General features: G+C 31.8%; 3 protein-coding genes across 8 annotated transcripts in view; 1 reads left to right on the top strand and 2 right to left on the bottom strand.

Moving 5' to 3' along the window:
* The window catches only part of LOC126768745 (uncharacterized), a 43,950-nt gene extending 41,157 nt beyond the window's left edge, over positions 1 to 2,793 (bottom strand). For 2 of the 4 annotated variants that reach the window (XM_050487029.1, XM_050487027.1), the window contains exon 1: positions 2,667 to 2,793. The gene's annotated coding sequence lies outside the window, so the exon portion shown is untranslated. Of the gene's footprint in view, positions 1 to 2,662 lie in introns of all 4 variants that reach the window. The other 2 variants (XM_050487028.1, XM_050487030.1) reach the window with 2 other exon arrangements.
* A 3,692-nt stretch (positions 2,794 to 6,485) lies between these two features.
* LOC126768754 (uncharacterized) lies at positions 6,486 to 15,281 on the top strand. 3 transcript variants are annotated; one of them, XR_007669254.1, is made up of 6 exons: positions 6,486 to 6,597; positions 6,956 to 7,046; positions 10,000 to 10,027; positions 11,814 to 11,951; positions 13,085 to 13,099; positions 14,736 to 15,281. XR_007669254.1 is itself a non-coding variant. In XM_050487041.1 (5 exons), the coding sequence occupies exons 1-5, from the start codon at positions 9,464 to 9,466 to the stop codon at positions 14,849 to 14,851; spliced, it is 342 nt and encodes a 113-aa protein (XP_050342998.1). In that variant the 5' UTR covers positions 9,376 to 9,463; the 3' UTR covers positions 14,852 to 15,281. The 3 variants fall into 3 exon arrangements, 2 of the variants coding, with proteins under 2 accessions (XP_050342998.1, XP_050343000.1); XM_050487041.1 differs by lacking the exons at positions 6,486 to 6,597; positions 6,956 to 7,046 and adding an exon at positions 9,376 to 9,508; XM_050487043.1 differs by lacking the exons at positions 6,486 to 6,597; positions 6,956 to 7,046 and adding an exon at positions 9,442 to 9,496.
* LOC126768677 (calreticulin) lies at positions 14,915 to 19,972 on the bottom strand. Its single transcript, XM_050486926.1, has 7 exons — positions 19,779 to 19,972; positions 19,556 to 19,660; positions 19,088 to 19,323; positions 17,393 to 17,590; positions 17,038 to 17,247; positions 15,617 to 15,952; positions 14,915 to 15,323 (listed from the first exon to the last, which is right to left on the bottom strand). The coding sequence occupies exons 1-7, from the start codon at positions 19,864 to 19,866 to the stop codon at positions 15,303 to 15,305; spliced, it is 1,194 nt and encodes a 397-aa protein (XP_050342883.1). The 5' UTR covers positions 19,867 to 19,972; the 3' UTR covers positions 14,915 to 15,302.
* Between the last annotated feature and the right edge of the window lie 503 nt (positions 19,973 to 20,475).

The raw sequence follows: 20,475 nt of genomic DNA, 5'->3' as shown, positions 1-20,475 counted from the left end.
ATTTTACAGGCCCCGTAATGTTATGTGTAAATAAATTAAAAGAACATCTGCTATCGTATCTTTGCGTGACTATAATAATAAAATGTAGACCACGAAATTTAATTACGAAGTTTAATTATGTATCAATTATTTTAAGTAATAAAATTATGTAAACTATTGCATCAAACTTAAATAAAGTAGAAATTAGTGTGTGTATAGTAGCAGTAGTACGCTAGTCCAGTGCCGGTTGGTACACGGATACACGTGTGCAGATTATCATACGTCACGCGCAGGCTTCCTTATGATGTTCTTCTTCAACCCCGAGCACGAGATGAATAATTTAATAATAAAGTGTTCTTAATTAATGTATGTTCTGTTTTTTAATCGAAAGAACTGCTAATATTTCACCCTAAACTAAAAACTTGGCGGTAGGACTTTGTCTAAGCCCGGGTACTCAACATACGCAAGCCGCCAAGCAGCGATACTTAGTATTGTTGTGTTCCAGTTTGAAGGGTGAGTAAGTGTAACTACAGGCACAAGAGACATAACATCTTAGTTCCCAAGGTTGGTGGCGCATAGGAGATGTAAGCGATGGTTAACATTTCTTACAATGCCAATGTCCATGGGCGTTACCTTACCATTAGGTGGCCCATATTCTCGTCCGCCTACCTATTTTATACAATAATAATAGAAAAACTACCAATGAAATATAATTAAAACGTATACATTGAGTATGTATGTATGTATCTAGATGTTAAAAAGTCTAAGATCTCAATGTTTCTGTAATAATGTCTGCGCTTACATTAGACACGTGTATATTTTTGATATTAATAGCATTCAGGTATTGGTATATTAAATAAAAATGACATTAAAAAGTTTAAATTCATCAAATTTTAAAGCCTCAATGCTATATAACTAATTGGAAAAAATTATCGCTTTTTTAAAAATAATAGCCTTATTCACATTTTTTATGTAAATTTGTAAGATCCTTAATAGCGTCTGTAAAATAAAACTGATATATCATATTTTAAAATACTATATACCTAAAAATTAGTTGGAAAAACGTATCTTGTAATGATTTATATGTTATGCATAATGATATGTTCATATATAACAATGGGACAATGAAGAAATATGTGTTAGGCACTAATAATTTTAAATAGGCTTTACTTTTTTTATGGCGGACGGAGCAAGAAAATTTGTTAATTTAACTTTACTCAATAGTTATCTATTTAAACTTACAAAATGTAAACATATATATGTTTCATGTAAATATATTATAATATTATATTTGGAGAAAATACATTGCCTTACGATTAAACAATGTTGATTGTATTTATATAAGTAAGTACTAACTTGTCTGAAATTGGAAAACTTTCCATTCAGTTTTGAATCGATATCGTTCTTCATCATCAAGATTCTTTTTATCATATTTTGCTTCAGAACTCAATCGGACGTGATCTTAACTATTTATATAAAATCAAACAAATTGTGAACATTAAAAATTGACAATTGACAAGAAATTTATTTTCGAAAAGTGTTGTGCTATAGATAAATGATTTGTTCGTGTTTCATTCCAAAATAATTACAAATTGGTAAACGGATGATTACTGTCCATTATATTTCATAATTAATAATAGTGTACCCTTTCTTACTTAGTACCTACATAAAAAATATCAAGAATGTTTTCCATGTATTTAAAAGTAAGCAGAATCATTTTCAAGATTACTGAAATTACATACGACTTTCATTTCGAAATGTATGTGTACATTTCGATATTATATTGAAAATTGTATATTATTTTGTAATATAGTAAGTGTTACTTATTTTATAAATGCGATAGTTTGTGTTCGAATGTTTCTTACCCAATCACGCTAGAACAGCTACATTTATTATTTAAATTTAATTATATAACCACTAGGAAATTAATTAATCTCCCTACATAATTAATCTCTCTATATACCAAAGCTCAGGTCAATCGGTAAACAGGTCACAGGAACACTTTTCTATCCTTAAACAAATAAAATGTAAAAAAATAAAAAAAAAATAGTGTCCTTTTAGTCTGTTGTGGATGACATCATTATACAGATATGAAAACAATCTTATTATTATGTAATTGCTTGAATTTACTATTATACTTTTAATTTTTTAAAACAATGTAAGTATACAACTTCTACAATGCTAAATAATCTTGACATTTAAACAGATAAGATAGGTAGGCAAATAAAAGTGTTATTAAAAATACGTTTTAAAAGAACAATTGTATTTTTTATGTACTGGATTGTAAAAGTACTGTTCAACCTTGATCACTAACAATATAAATCACTGCGATTTAAGTCGAATTTAATTATGCAGGATGTGAAAAAACGGTCACGTTTTTTTTCTATGTACTAATATTATACCTATTAGTATTTATAAAACTTTTTATTCTAATTATGAATAAACTAAAACATAGAAAATTATGCCGTGAAATCTATGGCTGATTTTCTATAAAACGGTTAAGTATAAATAAGTTTATGACAAAGATTTCTTTATTCATAGTTTATTGTAAATAAATAGATGATAAACCAAAACATTTACCAAATGCCCCCGGATTCTTTAAGCTATCACACAGATACTGTACTTACGGGAGCTTTGACCTTTTATTATAAAAAATATATAATTGTCGTCAGCAAAGCAATACTTACAGAAATAAAAATCCTAAGTCCACACTGGATTTCAATCAGTCACAACACGATTTTTATACAAAAAAGTCAACTTTTTATTTCGGCACCGTTTGCTGTGCGGCAAAACATCCGCCCACGATAGAGGTTGGAAGAAGACTGAGGTCGCCCACTCTCGGAGAGGAAAGAGGGGCCAAACCTTCGTACTATGAAACTATAATCAATTTTAATCGTCGTTTACTTAGATAACTAATACATTGCTATTTAAATATCTTAAAATAAAAAGGTAGGATACATTCGTACCGAAATTTATTCTATATTTTTTTTTCTCTAAATTAAGTAAGCGATAATAAAAGTATATTTATCTTATTTTACATAATTGCTTCAAATGTAACCGATAGAAATTTATAAACACCAATGGAATAAAAAAATATTCATACCTATACTTATAATATTTACATCCTTCTATTTTTTATTGTAATTTAAGATATATTACTATAACCTATCAATCTACCACATTTTTATTAATAATAAATATTGTAAATATTTTGTTATAGATTTGGCGACAAATTCCCATTCCTTGCGTATTGCCCTCGAACATTTGATGAAGCAATGATAAACCAATTTATAGGTCTAGACATAAATAATGAAATTTTATGTTCAACCGCAGAAAAATCGTATTCCGTGACGAGCGGTGCCCGCGACTTCGCAAGGAATATTTTCTTATTTTCTACAATTCTTAGCATAAAAGTTTCTTATGCCTAGGCTACTTATTTAATATTTATGTGTAATTCGACTTTTTTTATGACAATTCAACAAAAATTGTTTTATTCTTGTTGATCTTTGGCAGAATACCTATTAAATGCAATATTTAAATAAATAAGTTCATATTTACAAACACGTTATACTAATAGGGTACTTTAGTGGTTTGTTTTCGTGACGTATATACATATATAAATATATATCTATATTGTATTGTTTCCCTTTCTAGAGGTGGGGAATAAAAAAAATGCGTTAAATAAATTTTAGCGTAACTTATACATACCATTTTTATTTATTTATTATATTTATTTTATAAAGCGAAAACAACATTGTGTAATCTATCTTAGAGGGAGGGAAAGGTTGTACCGTTAATCACATTTTTATTAAAAAAAATTATAACAGTAACGCATACACTTACTATAAATTATCATTAATACACTGTATGCTAAAAATTCGCAATGGAGGTATTTTAGAAAACAGGGTTTTAAAATAATTATACGTTATACATGAATACCTACTTCAAACGATTTTAATTAAATAACTAAAAACTAAATTATACGAAAAATAACTGTTTCCTTTAAACTTTTTTGTATCTAATTTTGTAATTCAATATGTCAATTAAAAGCGGAAATATCGACAGAAGAAGGTAATAAATACTTCCTATAAATTAATATTAATTCATTACCATTATCCATAATGTTTTACTGATATTTAGGTTGAACTTATTCTATCATCTAATTCATATTCTAAATAAATAATTTGTTGATGCAGAAAATTATTCATATTTTATTCCAACGAAAATTTATTTATGAATAATGCATTTAAGTTAAATAATTCATGAATAGTTATATCAATCATAACAATTGCTGCTATAGCCCGTGTTTATTTTGCAATATTTGAAATTTATTCAATAATGATTATTAAACTTATACGGGAAACGTAAAATATGTAAGTGAACTTATGTAAAAAAAAAATTTATACACAAGGCATGCCGTTGTAATATATAAATAATAGAACATTTTATAGACTTGCATAGTATGCCCTTTAGACTTCGTTTAATGCAGAATAACAACGAAAATTTTAAAATTTGTATACCTGCGTCACGTAGTACGTTTATACACGTACACGTAAAGTACAAAATGTGTACTAACTAAACGTACTACGTATAAGTGAAGCGATTTCTATGATGAATGGGAAAAGAAAGTGATTGTTTATTGATATATAATAAACTTTTTCATAAATTATCGTACCTAATATCTGTAAATAGTCAAGATGCTAGTGTGGTGCATGTGAGATAGCTGCTATTTTGTCGCGGTGAGGCGGAGGCAAAATTTCAATTCGAGCTTAGTTAGAATAGATTAATAAAATTATTATAGTTAAAAATAAAGTTAAATTAGTAGCATGGCGATAATCCTTATTAAATGGTGAAAATAACCGAACACTTTTTTTATATAGTATAATCTACCCACTATTTCATATTTGTATGTATATGTAAATAACAACAATAAGGAACAAGCCTTATTGTTCCAATTTACATATTGTAAATTATTTTTTAATTATGAATTTATGAAAGTAGTAACTTTAGGTGTTCGAAAGAATTACGTTCATTAAAGATTTTATTTTTAATATTTTGTCCATAAGTTTAGCTGACGTAAAATAAAAAGTATAAAGGAAGTTTTATCGTATAATAGAAAAACTATAAATGTGACAAAACATGACAAATCCTTAAACGTCGGGTACGTTGTTTTGAACTTAGTAGCTGGATATGGTGGCGAGATTATATAAGTATATATTATCTCTTGGGATCATAAGAAATCATTTTAATAAACTTGAAATTATTATAATTTGAAATACCTATACCAGTAAACATATGAAAACATATGAAAATCATCATTCAATATGAAAATATCATCATATAAGACAATCACTTTTTAAAACTTCAAATTATCGAGATATTAATATTTCATACATTTTAACAATATTGTTAAGTGCGTCATTTCTCTGACAATTCCTCACAAGCTGATAACAATTGGATTCGTCACTACTCCGGACGCTAAGAACGACCTTGTCGATTGTTTTCAGCGAGTCCAATGGTTTCGTCTTACTGTTGATACTCACTAAAAAAGATACGGTTCGTGTACTGTACTATTGATACTCTTTTATAACATAGGTACTTATTGAAAAATGAAACAATATTATATACAATTAGACAGTAAAAATATTTTAAGATTTGGATAATTGATGTTCACTTAGATTTAATATTTTTTAATTGATGATTAAACCTGTTCTCGCCTTTATTTTGAATTTTGATTAGATTTAAAAAAAAAACAACTATATTTGATTTCAAGCAATTATTCGAAATGTAATATAATAACGCATTTCGCGTCGAAGACTATCATCCTAAAATTGTTGAGAAAAAAATTATAATACCTACCTACTAAAAAAAATCACATAAATATAAGTGATAATCTATACCTAAGTTTCAGAAGCTTTGCTATATAACATTTCTAAATAATAATAAACGTTATAAAACAAATCAATGACACGAGAAAATGCATATTTAAGAGTTAGGTATTGATAAAAGCGGTTGATTGTGTCCATCCAAACCGTCACGGGAATACAGCGCGCCAATAAAGCGCCAAGAAAGACAAGGAAGTCGTTCCTTGTCTTTCTTGGCACTTTATTGAGTAATAAATACAACTATTACAAAGAAACATGCAACAACAACATAATTTTATATAACAATGCCGAATAATATCCGTCTCGTGTACGTATCGTTATACCTTGGCCATGTAATTTTTAAGGATGTAACACACAGACAAATAGAGGCGATGTGAGGCGGTATTTTTTGAAAGTGGTCATATATCTATGATTAAGCAAAACAACTGCAACAAAAATACTTCAGTCACTCTGTTATGTTTTATTGAACGTCGTTAATTTTTTTTTATTTTTTTTGCAATCCTTTTCGCCTCGCTTTTACAAATGAGTGGGTTTCTTCCTCGTCTAGCGTAGTTTGTTAACCGTACAATAAAACAATAAAAGTAATTTGTCACGGGCCGGCCAACGTAATCACTGAAGATTGTTTTATTATACAAAAAAATGAATAGTGAAACATAAAAACATGTTGTAAATTATATATTTGGACTTTATACAATTTTATGTAATTGTGATATATGAGCGACTAATACAGAAGGTAGATATATTATTTTCTTTGATATTCTGTAACATTAAACATCTAAATAGACACTTTGTTATTTTCGTATTATATTGGTGGATCGATTGTGTGGAATAAGTATTGTATGGAGTAACTTTCTTTTCATCGGGGACCACTACGCCTTTTCCCTCGGTTCTCTTACAACCCTGACTAGGTTTAACACTTAAAACGAAGTCCAAGACGGACTTATAAGGTGGGGCCCTCGTGGGTCCCGTTTTAGACCACCAACACTTTGGAGGGCGAGAGCTGAGATGGCCACGCGCTGTTGGTGCTTAAAGGAAGTGACATACTCTTTTTCTTTTTTTCCGGACCTGTCCTTCACCAATGATGACAGTAGATCCGCGCCGATGAAGAGGTGTTAATGAGCAAAACACCTTAAAATAAGGCTCATCTAGCCCCGAGTATATATACTCAACAGACACAACAAGGTAAGAAGTGCTAAAAAAAGGAAAAGATCCATTTTAAATTAATCACTTGTAAGTTAATAATATTATTAGAAATTCTAATTACATTATGTACGAATATAATAATGTGTATGTTTTTGCAAGGTAGTTAAAATGGAGCAATGTTTTGCGCGCTAGCGTTCCGCCAAATAGGAAGCCTATAGAAGTACCTATACAAAATTTATACCATTGTAATAGCTGTATAAAGGATCCCCAAGGAATTTTCTTTAAATGGGCTAGGCAATAAATTACATATTTGACAGTTATTGGTATTAGAAAATGGTATAAAAATTTCATTCGATTGGAAGTACGTACCCATCAATGTAATATATTATATATTGAATATTATATATTAGAGTAAAATTGTCAAAATTACATATGTAAAAAGGATTAAAAATATAGTCGAATTCTGAATTGATAAGCTATTTTTTGAAGTTGGCTAAAACTTTTTATTACTTTTTTTAACATTTTTACTTTGTTATGTTATTGCCTACCTTTTAAAATGCAGGAAGAACTCTATTGAACTTATAATAGAATATTATATTACACTCGTATCTATCATATGAGTAAAGATAAAGTAGAAATGAAAATTTAATTATGTCTTTTAATTTAAAGCATTTTTAGGATAAATTTATTTATCGGTATAAAGCAGTATATTATATAGGTATATATCGCCTAAGACACACTCGATATTATATTTCTTTTCAAACACAAAATATTCGTTTAGAGCGAGTTCCAGCCGATTGTTACCCTAATGTTAACCTTCTTCCCCTTTATCGCATTTATATTGATTCCAAAATTTAACGACTAGGGATAAGAATACGAATCTTATGCTACAAAGAAATATTAATGTTAGTTGAATATTTTTGAAATGTTTCTTTCTTCTCGTCTATACGGTATTTAATTATCACGAAGTAAGTTGATTCGAGTCAACGGATTTATCTTTAGCTATCGTATTTAGTTACAATGTTTTAATATTATTATCATATTATTTTATATTTGTATATAAACGTAAAAGTAAATACAAATGGTTTCTATAATAACAATATGTATGTAAAGTTAACGCAATGCCTTTTTATATTTACACGAAAAGCATATGGTCGTTCCGTCCTAGTTTTTTTTTCTGGAAACGTCTTAAATCTGGAACAGTTTACGATCAGAGCTAACTCAACTTAATTTTGTATTTTACGTTCGACAGTAAAATTAGTAATGGTTTAACGCTCGCTTAACTAAATAAATACTACATTTTTGTAGTATAATTAAAATTGTTGAAATTTTAGTTCAATATTATAGTTTCCATGTTGCGACCCAACAACAAATACCCAATTGCCCATAATAAAATAATTCTCCTACATTGATATAAATTAAAAAAAAATAAACTTAAAATAGGATTTTTTTTAAAGGGAGACTCAATGAAAGAAATATAACAGCCAAAAACTATACGTAGGTACACTTTTCCCCATTACTCCTGAACAATAATAGTATTCATATTTATGTGCCTTTACACACCGGTGCTGTCTTTCGACACCGGATATCCAGGGGTAAGTGGGGTCTAGAACTGTTGACATATCCTTATCACCCCACATTCAAAAAAACCATATCTACTCATCTTGCGGCTAAACCACAAAAGTTTGTCGAATTTAATCGTTATGCTAAAAGTCTTAAGGTCGCTTATTTGATTTTTTCAAGAATCAAATATTTTTATTGTTAGGGGTGGCAAAGACAACAATATAGTTCTTCTAAGCCTAGCCCTTTTATAAAAGCGACCGAAAATAAACTACGGGAATACCTTTTTGATAAAATTCTTCGTAGACGGAATGAAACTATCAGGTAATATTTTTATTTGTACATATTTCTGTGATAAGTTAATACGCATGATTCATGTAAAATATATTTAGAAATGTAACTTTTTCTATTTATTGGCCTGATTTATAAATGGAAAGCAATAATTTATTAGTGCAGTAGAAAAATAAATGCATTTATAAAATGATAAAACTATCATTTTTTATTCCATATAATAAGATTTATTCATAATACTTATTATAATAATATATTATATTAGCAAAATAGAAACAGGTGTTATTTTGTTGATTGGAAAACTATATTATAGGGTATACTTAGCAATTACATTTTTTAAATGTTTTAAAAAAAAAAAAATTAGTGACATTCATTGGCCAGTAAACAAAATAAATTTTTCACATAAAATTTTGTACATATTTTTTTGTATATACCTAACAAAAAATCTTTTCATTACCTAAAATATGAATTGAAAGCAAATACATGAAGTAAAACAATATTCATTGTACGAAATAAGCGTGAAACTCAGCATAGCAGTGTCCTCCTATATAGGTGACTATTTTCAAAATCGGATGTAGTCAACTCTGGCATCTGTTCGTGCAAAAATGTTAAGAAACAACTTGATACTTGCGTTTATGGTTAGTGTGGTGGTAAGTTTTTTTTTAAATGTGTCTTGATGTGATGTCTGTCTTTTCCATAAATGTTGTTATTAGTGTTTTATTTATTATGTGTTTTGTTTTTTATTGTAATTGACAAGTGGGAAAACGAATTTACGCAATTGATCATATCTTACATAATCTAAAAATATGACAAATGAAAAGGTCTTGCAAGAATCTTGATATGGATATGTTGAAATCTATATTAACTATGTATATTCTACAACATTTTCAATGTATTATGGGATATCTATCAATGATATTAGGATAAAATCATAGACAATTTAGTGCTTTTTAATTTTGTATATTATATCATATTCGTAACAATCACTTTTGCCATAATTAGTTGTGCTTGTTATGTCCTACATACTAACGTAGTACGAATTATGTTTACACTTAAAGTTGGAAAATACAACCTTTATTAAGCTTAATAATCGATTTTAGCTTTCTTACAATTAATAATATTTAAACTTATATTATTTCAGATTTTCAACTATATAGCAGAAAACGAAGGTATTTGTTTTTGACATTCTTGTAGATCATATTATAAGTGTATTTGAACCTTTATAAGTAATACCTAGTATAAAACAAAATCTGTCGGTTTGGTCACTTATTTCTTTTAAGCTATACAATTTATTCTGTTAAGATTTTCATAATCGTTTAAGTAATTTATTTCGGAAAGCTTTAATGCATAATAAATTAATATTAAAATTAAAATAGTGTTTAGTAAGTTAAACTATCTATTAGTTTGACAGTTATAGCAATGGGATGACGTGTAGGTATATATAATAAATAAATTACTTTTTTTTTCTCTCGCAGTGGAAACCTTCAGAAAGGTACCCGGGTCCTATGGGGGTGGAACCGGGTTATGTGGGATTCTTACCCACTAAAACCACTGCGATGGCCGTCCTCAGCACGGATCGGAGAGGCTGCGGGATCGTGTTGTTATAACGCATCCGCGGCCTCTTCCGTGCTTTGCTCCACTCGTGGCTCGGCGGAGCTCTCATCAGGGGGCGAATCGCGCCCCCCCCGCACTCCTCGCTAGTGCGTACGGCAGTTCGAGGCCATCACGGCTGCCGTCCTCAACAGGGCCGTCTGAAATAGGACACGTGAGGCCCCCACCTCACGCATCCACGGCCCCAAGGTTACGCCCTATCTTTTAAGCCCCGGGCGTCTGGGCTATGGGAGGGCCGAGACGACGCCGTTGTCGTCTCCGCCGAGCAGGATCGGCCCTTTCCCGTTCCCGCTCCGCCGTCTCCTTCTAAACCATGACGGTCTCACAGAAGGAGGCTACGGCCCTCCACGCCGATTCCCTGCGAAGCATCGCGGACACGATTGCTCGCAGGGACAGGTCTTGTCCGACTTCACGGACCAGGATCTCCCTCTCCGCACTCCACGCGGGGCACACTTCCAACGTATGCTGAGCGGTGTCCCGGTCCGCGCCACAGTGGTGACACATCGCCGTCGATTCGCGTCCGATCTTACACAGGTATTCTCCAAAACAACCGTGACCGGTCATTACCTGCGTAAGTCGGAAGGTGACTCGTCACTTTCGTCTCATTCAGGCTTCGAAAGGCTGGCAGGATCGCTCCAACGACGCGTTTGCGTGCGTACCGTTCTTCACAGAGACGGTCGCGCCACGTCGCAAGAGCCCTCCGGTGTTCCTGCCGCTTCAATGCCTCGAGCGCACTCGAAGTGGGCGCGCTTTCACTGTTCTGGCGGAGGATGCGGCTCTGTTGGTAGACCCTCGCATCCATATCCGCCAGAATTTCCACGGGCGGAAAGCGCGCTAGGACGGTTGCCTCGTAGGATATCGTGCGATACCCGCGCACTATGCGGATGGCCACTCTCCGCTGCGAACTTTGGATCTTGGTCCTGCAGCGGCGGACGCCCGATAGTCTGTGAGACCAAACGGGTGCCTCGTAGAGGGCCATCGATCGCACGACACCGGCATAGAGACAGCGAACTTCCTCCCTCGATCCCCCCAGATTAGGCAGCAGTCTGTGCATGGCACCCGCTACCTTCTCGATCCGGGGGGCTAGGCGCTCGTAGTGCTCGAAGCCCCAGCGACCATCCAGTGTGAGGCCCAGTTTTTTTAATTTATTCTGTTAAGATTTTCATAATCGTTTAAGTAATTTATTTCGGAAAGCTTTAATGCATAATAAATTAATATTAAAATTAAAATAGTGTTATAGATAGTTTGACAGTTATAGCAATGGGTTGACATGTAGGTATTTATAATAAATAACCTACTACTACAACTAAACAACTTATTCAACTATTAATAAAATATTTGCAGTACAAGCTGCACCGGAGCCATGCAAAGAACTGTTAGATCTAGTGTTAAAACCAGAGAAATTGAAGAAAAAGAAAGAAGACAAAAACGACAATGATAAAGATAAACGAAAGAAAGAAAAAATAAAACAACTTAAAAAAAGTAAGCAATAATTACATTAAACTTTTTTTAAATACTACCAATTAAAGTTTACCACCATTATTACCACATACCATTACCATTATACCATCAACCAAGGTAAATAATTAAACGTGAGGTGTTAGAAGTGAGTACAAACGTTCTAAGGGTCAGACGCGTGGAACCTTACATGGTTGACCAGGCTTTTACCGTACCGTTAATTAAGGCATTATTAAACCACAACATTTACTTGGAGTTAGATAGGGCTTGGTGGAAGCCCGTCTATGTAAACACCGCCCCACTTATCTTACTTTTATCACATATTCTACCGCTAAATAACAATATTTAGTATTTTATATGCCAGTGTAACTAAGCGCGGAAGGAACATAACATCTTAATTCCCGGGATTAGTGGCGCATTGGCGATGTAAAAGATGTTTAATATTTCTTATAGCAGCAGCGTTTTTGGGTGGTGGTGACTACTTAGGTACTATCTCGGGAGCCATTTGCCACCCATTAAAAAGTAACATTTTACTAATTATGTGATTAGTATACATTAAGTATAATGATTTTATCAATATGTTTTTGCAAGTTTTCAGTGTAGTTATACAGAATCAGTACAGCCTAGCCTATACCTCGTGCAAAACGAGACCAATAAATACAGCAATTATATAGACGTAGAATATTAGAGAGAACGACATTCTTTGAATTTTATAGTTTCCTTCATAATAATTATTAAGGCATAAGATAATTTTGTGGAGGTTATTCCTGTTTAAAACTATAAAAACCTTTTGTATAAGATAACAGAAAATTCGGTCGGTGAATTCAAATTTCAAGTCACATTTTCAATTTTAGTCTACGACGGTGCTCCTTTTCATTCGCATTCATGAACTATGTCGATCTTCTACTCTTTTGCAGTTCAGATAATGGTAATTTTTATTTCCGTATTTAATTAATTACGAAATTACTGGATTTCTAATAATAATCTTGTAAATATATTTCTAATAATAATGTTGTAATCTAAATTAATCTTGTAATATCTTTACATAATTATATATAAACCAACTAAATATTTTATTGATTCTATATGATAAAGAAGTCGTAATTAAAAAATATATATTTAAACAACATTTCATTTTAAAATTTTCTTTGTTGCAGTGCTGGAAATGATAAGTGAGTATAAGCACATAATTATATCATACTAATATGTTATGGTAAGTTTTGTTTGCTTTTCGGACTTGACGTAAAAACTATGAATCTCATTAAAATATAGGACTTTTGCTTCTTTGTGGTTGCGCTCTTGACAGAGCGGCCGTTGACGTCATTGCGTTGCTGTAGCATGTTTGACAATTTGTCTCCATTCTTCTCTCTTCACTCTTGTGGACTTTATTATGAGTGTAATAACACAGTAGGTCCTTAATAAAACAAAGTTATTGGTGTCTTCGGACTTAATCGAGGGGTCAAACCAGTATATATGTCCAAGCAAACCATTTATCCTTGATTTTTCACATTATACTTAATCGAACAATTAATATCTCCAGTTTCAAGAAGTTATAAAGTGATTTAAAAAATTACTGTAGTGTCATATTAAGGTTTCCACTGTTGCTTAAAATTATGTTTTCTTTCATTAGGTTAGGTAATCGCTAAGTACCTATTTAGTTGTAGTGTTACCTGTAGTACAGTTCGTTTTACTTGCATGTCTTAAATGTCATGAGGTCTGGAGATGGTCACTGGTGGGTGGTCAATCACGTCAATCTTTTTCTAGTGTGGTTTTGGTGATCACTGTCACACATATCGAAATTTCTGGAACTTATTTAGGTTTCGTAGAAAAAGTTGAAGTAAGATTTAATATAACAGTGCTAACAATAAATCTGTCGTTCCTCACAGACTTGCTACTTACTTTTTTGTGACCTGACTTTATTTAAGTCTCCTCTCCAGTATGGCAAGTCTAGCAATGCGAAAAATAAAAAACCTAAGTCGCCAGTGCTGGAGCTGATCGTAAGTGTAACGATTTCCAATTAAAGTGACAGCTTGCAAAACTTGATCTCTGCTTAGATACTGGCATTATCACATATTTATATTATTATGTAAATATATGCATTTATCGATATATTAGTTAAGTGATGTTAAAGTAATTTACCTTCTACAACTTAAATGAAAATATTAAAAACTTAGGATCGAAATATAAAAATGCGATGCGTAGTCGCATTGCAAAAACTTGAGATATAATTCCTAGGTGATGTAAATTTTTACCCGAACCATAGTAATAACACCATACGTCGCCAAAATCACATCGCAGCTTTGTATGTTGCGAAGTGGCGACGTGCGGATTAGATTTTGTTTTAAAAAAATAGAATTTTCGAGAACCAACGAAATGTCGTGTCTCATACTGTCGACACAAAACAAATAAAAATATTTTTAAAAAAATAGGTACCTAGTCAATAAAAATCGTCGGGTGAGTCGTCAAAGTATAGTGTAAATCTGAAAACCAACTAGAGTCGATAACATTTCGAAAGTATATCTTTTATTTGCACACAATTAAATATATGTATTTGGTCCAGCAATACAAATCCATGGCGCGGCGTTCAGTTTATGGTTGGAACAATCGCATGGTTACAATTATTGTGATAGCAATAACAGGAAACGCGTTTTGTTGTATTTAGGAAGCTTTGTTCTCGCGTAGATTACGAAATTACCTGTAGTTTGTTAATTTAGAACGAAATTCATTTGTAATCCATTATATCAAATGTCAATATTGAAAATACGGCAGTATCAACAAATAATAAAAAAAATATTTCATTCTATTTAGCGCAATGGGGACCGAAGAAGGAATCTGAAGAAGTCGAAATAGCGAAGCCTAAAGGAAAGATGGAAGGATTGGTGACAAGCTATTTGAACTTCTTGTCATATTTAATGACATTTTGATAGAAGACACTGTATAAATATTTAATATTTTACCTGCAAAGGATGTAAAATAAAATGCCAAAACAAATTATATTAATTTAATCAGACTCATTTCACAATGTAAACTGATAACACACTAATTTATATTACAACACAGGCCGGCATAGGTACGGCCGATGTTGTAACACAAACACACATTCACCGACACACAGTGCCGCGTATAAATAACAAAAATGAACGCATTCTTTATATACAAAAATCATCACTATGGACGCGTACTGCCAAATACGTCCGATAAGTATAAAATGGAATATTTCGAGTCACACAGTGCTATTGATAATATAGTAAAGACGGGATAGGACACACATCTAGACAACTTATATAACCGGAACAGGTTAAATGCGGTTAACCCCTGCGCGTTCTTATATTATACCATTTGGTATTCAATGTCTTTGCATATACACTAACACGTTTACAGCTCGTCGTGTTCCTCCTGTGAACAAGAATATCATTATTACATTATACAATACAAACAAAAACAACGTCAATACATACACCATTGTTTTATCACTTAAAGAGGAAAATAATACTAATATCATTCAAAAGATACTATTTCATAGACTTGATTGGACTAATATTAGACAGATATATGAATAAATAAAACAAAAAATATCCACTGTTCTTTGTTAAAAACAAAATAAAAATTAATATATATGTAAAAAACGTAGTATAGTAATGCTATTATCCTCTTGATAAAAACCTAGATAAACAAAAGATTGGGCTCACCACTGGTGCTGCATCTCCTGCCTCATCATCAAGATCCTCATCATCTTCATCCTCTGGTTTCTCAGCCTTCTCCTTCTCTCTTTCTGCCTCGTCTTGCTCATTCTTCATCTTCTTCTCTCCTTCTAGAGTTTTCTTGAGAGCTTCCCCACGTTCCTTAGCCGCTTCAATGTCATCAGTGATCAAGATGTTATCAAAGATGGTGCCAGATTTAACTTGCCATAAGTCAAGACCAACAGCGCAGATTTCGGAACGTTTGTAGAGGTTTGCATCAGCTACATACTCAGGATTGTCAATTTCTGGGTGAATCCATGGACCTTTGTAAGCGGGGTTATCAATCTGGAAAGAAAATTAACTTTTTAATAACTTTGATAAACAAAAGGAAATAAATACCCTAATCTCTTTCGTAATGTTTTGCTTATTTTTTATGAAATTTAATAAAATTCGTACATATGATGAGTTGTTATTCCCAAAATGAATATTTTATTGAATGTCTTCCAATATTTAAATGAAGGAGAAGCTTAAATTGTATTCTTAACACTTTCTCTATACTACTTCGGCTAGTCCCGACTGATCCTTTAAAACTATGTTTCAATAAAATTTCTTTGCCACCGGCGTAAAAAAAAAATATATATATATATGAAAGCATTTATAACTGGAGTAATGTAAAAAATATGTTTAATATTTTGTGAACAAATTTAACACATTATAAGTAAATGCTTATTCAACCTAGACAAAATCGCTGTGGCAACGACCTAACATGTTTACACAATATATTACGACACTTGATTGGACATCGAAAGTTAAACGCGTGTAACGGTTATGTGGGTAAATGAACTACGCCTGTGAGCGGGAAGTTAGATGCTAAGTACAAATTCAAATACGTTTTGTCGCGTTTCTATCATATGATCGATGGCTCACGACCGAGAATTTAAAAGTACACGCATTCATTAAAAATGTCTGAAATTATATTAATTTTAGAAGCTTGTAAACCGTAAAAAATTAATAAGTCAATTATAAAATTACCTAACCAAAACATATTTATGATTTGAAACAATACAGTACAGTAACTGCAACAGCCTGTGAATTTCCCACTACTGAGCTAAGGCCTCCTCTCCTTTTTTGAGAAGGTTAGGAGCTTATTCTACCACGCTGCCCTAATTCGGGTTGGTGGAATACACATGTGGCAGAATTGAAGTGAAATTTGACACATACAGGTTTCCTCACGATGTTTTCCTTCACCGTCAAACACGAGATGAATTATAAACACAAATTAAGCACATGAAAATTCAGTGGTGCTTGCCCGGGTTTGAACCCACTATCATCGGTTAAGATTCATTCACTTGAGCTCTTGACTAAATCATGAAATAATAAAACGAGTTTAATTTTAAAATACTGAAACAAGTTTAATTCGGCTATCTTACCTGTTTAGGAGCCCATACACCTTTGTAGTCTGGGTTATCAATCATGGGCGGCTCCCATTCACCGTCCATCTCATCATCCCAGTCTTCGGGCTTGGTGGCATCAGGGTCAGCAATGTGTTCTGGTTTGTCCCAATCTTCGGGCTTTGTGTCTTCTGGGTCAGGAATAGTTTTACGGTCATCCCAGTCTTCTGGCTTTTTGGCTTCTGGGTCCTGAGAAGAGATTATGATTCAATTTTATTAAGAATGTAAGGAATTCGATTTTTTTTTATCAATCAGCTGTAAAAGTATGACTAGTTGAGCTTTAAAATAAAAATGGTATGTTATAAAATGACATGTTTCATAATTTCCTTTATACCTTAATCTTTTGGGGTGGAAGGAAGTCCCAGTCATCCTCTAGTCCTCCCTTCTCGACAACCTCATTGTCGATGAGCACCTCGTAGGTGTTGTCTGGCTTAACAATCAGTGTGTATAGATGGGTGTACACGTCATCCTTGCAACGGATGTCCTTCTTAATTAGATGGTTTTTTCCTTTGTAGCTGAAGATTACATGAACCTGAGGATCCATAAAGATGAATCAGCGAGGAACAAAAAATTAAAACTTAATTTTATAAGGTACAAAACAAAGGAATTAGATATTTCTAAATATATCCATTTGAAATAACTTGTGATAAGGGATTCATTACGGAAATTTTAACTACAATTTAGAAGTGATAACTATTTATGTTTTTTAAGTAATAAAGATAAGTATCAGTTTTATTGATATATTTATATTTTATTTTATTTAAAGTGTTATTATTCTAGAAAGTTATGCAACAAAATTAATATTAAATTATTTCGATTAGATTGACATTTGCTTATAGCAAGTCATAAGAGGAAATTAATTAACTAATTAGTAAAATAAATAAGTAATATCATTTTATTATCAGAACTTGAAAACTGATAGAAACAAGTGCATTGCATTCGTTATATTTAAGAAATAATTTACAATTAGGTACAATATCTATAAATGAACTTAATTTACAAAAATGTTTAATTTTGTTTTCCGATAAAAATATTTAAATGCTAATTAAAAATAAATGAGCGGAATTCCAAAAGTTAAACAAAAGTACAATTTGTTGGTGTTGATAAAAATGTAAAATACTTTTTTCATTGCATAATATTAATGACTTTTTTCAACAAATTGTGTTGTTAATGTTGTAAATTACAATTACTTTGCTAATATGTATTTAATAAGTTAAAAAAAAATTGCCACTTACTAGAAATATGATAACAATATCACAAAAAAAAAGATAAGGTTTTTAATTACTATAAAAGTTGTAAATTCATGTAACAAGTTATGTTGCTAATGCAAATACTTTTTCATATTTTATTTATCATTTACATTTGCTATAAACAAGCTTAAATTTTTAGGACCCGCTAAATTGTTGTAACTGCTTATTAGTTATCAAGTCGATTGTTTTAGTTACAAACATCTTTATAGACTAACATGGACTAATCTTTTATGTATTTATTTAGTTAATTTATTTTTTATACCGATTAGTAATAGATTTATTTTCGAAATTTAAATTGTAATAAGTTCAGAAATAATATATTATGTTAATATATTTTATCTACCAATTGTAATGCTTTGAAACTGTTGCTATTGATTAGATCTAACATTATTGTTTAACAATTCTCAATGCCAATAGAGCATGCAACTGTAATTTTCTATGTAAACAATTGTTTCCGATAATATTTGAAAAGAGCTATTTCTTTATATAGAATAAATTCTAATAAATATTTGTGCAACCATACAAATTATTATTTATGCAATTATGCTATTTTAAAGATTATTTTTTTAAAATAGCATAAAAGAATGCTACCATAAATTATTGCAGCACTGAGAGAATGCTATAGTGAAAATAAGTTTTTTAGTTTTTCAGAATATCATTAGTAATAAATTATGCTGTTACCACAAGCTTAAATAAATCAGAGACATGTCAAACAAGTTTATCAAGTTAATAATGTGTACATTACATATATTATTAGTTTTTTTTTACATAAAACTTACCTTTTTGGTGCCAGGACCACAAATGTCAGGACCAAACATAATCTCATAGGGGGTTTCGCCGTGCATGTCCTTCTGCTCCAAATTACAATCGAAGACCTTTAAGTAACCGCCTCCGCAGTCTATATCCTGCTCGTGTTTTACCGAGAACTGAACCACTAGGTTCTTGCCATCGTTGGAGAAGGGCTCAAACTTACGCGACAGGGCGTAGAATCGTGCATCCTCAGACGTCTGCAGACCTAAGTAAAAAAAAATACTTTCGAATACCATGTAGCAAGTACTATGCATCAATGAAAACGAGAATGGAACGTCAATTCGATAGAGGCGTGGATCTATTTTCGGTGACACGTTTACATTTTAAAATAAAATAAAATTATATTTGTTAAAAAATATGCTATACAATTTTTCAAGCACTTTATTTGACGTATGTTTAATTAATAAAATATAAGAAAAAGTAGTAGTTAAGTATACCTTTATCTTCCTCAGGGTCATTGAAGAACTTGCCGGCAGTCAATTTAAATTTTCCGAACTCTTTACCGGGATGTTCACTATAAATCCAATTCGATTCCCATGAATCTATAAAGAGAAAATATAATTAGACCAACAAAACTAATTTTCGCCGGCATCCTTAAAAATCGATAGCACGCGATATGCCGGTACCATTAAATAGTAAATGAATATCATTGAATCTTACCATCAGGGAATTTTTCCTCAAAGTAAACATCACAATTAACAGAATAAATTGCCACCAAACTGGCTAACGCTAAAACTAAGGATTTCATTTTGATTATCACTAACACCTTCCCTCGCTGGCAAAAGACAGGCCACGAATAACTTGAAAATTTGGCGAGTCAACTATTATTTAATTTTGACCGGTTTATTGCGTGTTGCCGTGTTTGCTATTGCTTTTTCGTTCCTTCATACGTATTGTATCTTGGACAGAAAGAAACAGATATAATAATTGTCGGCGCTTACGGAATTGCTGACAGGGATAGCACTAGTTAAAAGACGTACGAGTGAGGGAGTAAAAACATACTAAGCATCAGAGAGTGACGTAGTGTTACGCAGACAGATGGAAACATTCTATTGGCCAACGTTAGCAAATAGAAATTGAACACACTCTCTTTAAAATATTAAATCTATGGCGGGAAATATGAATGATTATTTAAATACTGCTTTTACGTAAAATAATATTATAGCAGTATCACAATATATTCTTAGGTATCTAGATAATTTTAATATGTAAATATGAATAGCCTTTTAATGGGGTTATTTGAAATTTATATGTCATAATTGGATAAACAGTAGGTTCATCGTACCAGAAAGTTCAGTTGACTCAATAGGCAAATCACCAATCGGTGTCATACATGACAACTGAAAGAGATGGAAGT

Source organism: Nymphalis io, chromosome 5 (genome assembly GCF_905147045.1).
Source record: "Nymphalis io chromosome 5, ilAglIoxx1.1, whole genome shotgun sequence".
Classification (NCBI taxonomy): Eukaryota; Metazoa; Arthropoda; class Insecta; order Lepidoptera; family Nymphalidae; genus Nymphalis; species Nymphalis io.
This window is presented reverse-complemented; position numbering and strand designations above follow the sequence as displayed.

What these genes read in the sequence shown, in the direction of transcription:
- LOC126768754 (XM_050487041.1), top strand. Translation starts at nt 9,464, where the DNA reads ATGTTAAGAAACAACTTGATACTTGCGTTTATGGTTAGTGTGGTG. An exon ending in CGTTTATGGTTAGTGTGGTG is followed by an intron (nt 9,509 to 9,999) that starts GTAAGTTTTTTT and finishes ATATTATTTCAG; the next exon opens with ATTTTCAACTATATAGCAGA. An exon ending in CTATATAGCAGAAAACGAAG is followed by an intron (nt 10,028 to 11,813) that starts GTATTTGTTTTT and finishes AAATATTTGCAG; the next exon opens with TACAAGCTGCACCGGAGCCA.
- LOC126768677 (XM_050486926.1), bottom strand. Translation starts at nt 19,866, where the DNA reads ATGAAATCCTTAGTTTTAGCGTTAGCCAGTTTGGTGGCAATTTATTCT. An exon ending in TTCCACCCCAAAAGATTAAG is followed by an intron (nt 17,248 to 17,392) that starts GTATAAAGGAAA and finishes ATCTCTTCTCAG; the next exon opens with GACCCAGAAGCCAAAAAGCC. An exon ending in GTGTATGGGCTCCTAAACAG is followed by an intron (nt 15,953 to 17,037) that starts GTAAGATAGCCG and finishes TTTTCTTTCCAG; the next exon opens with ATTGATAACCCCGCTTACAA.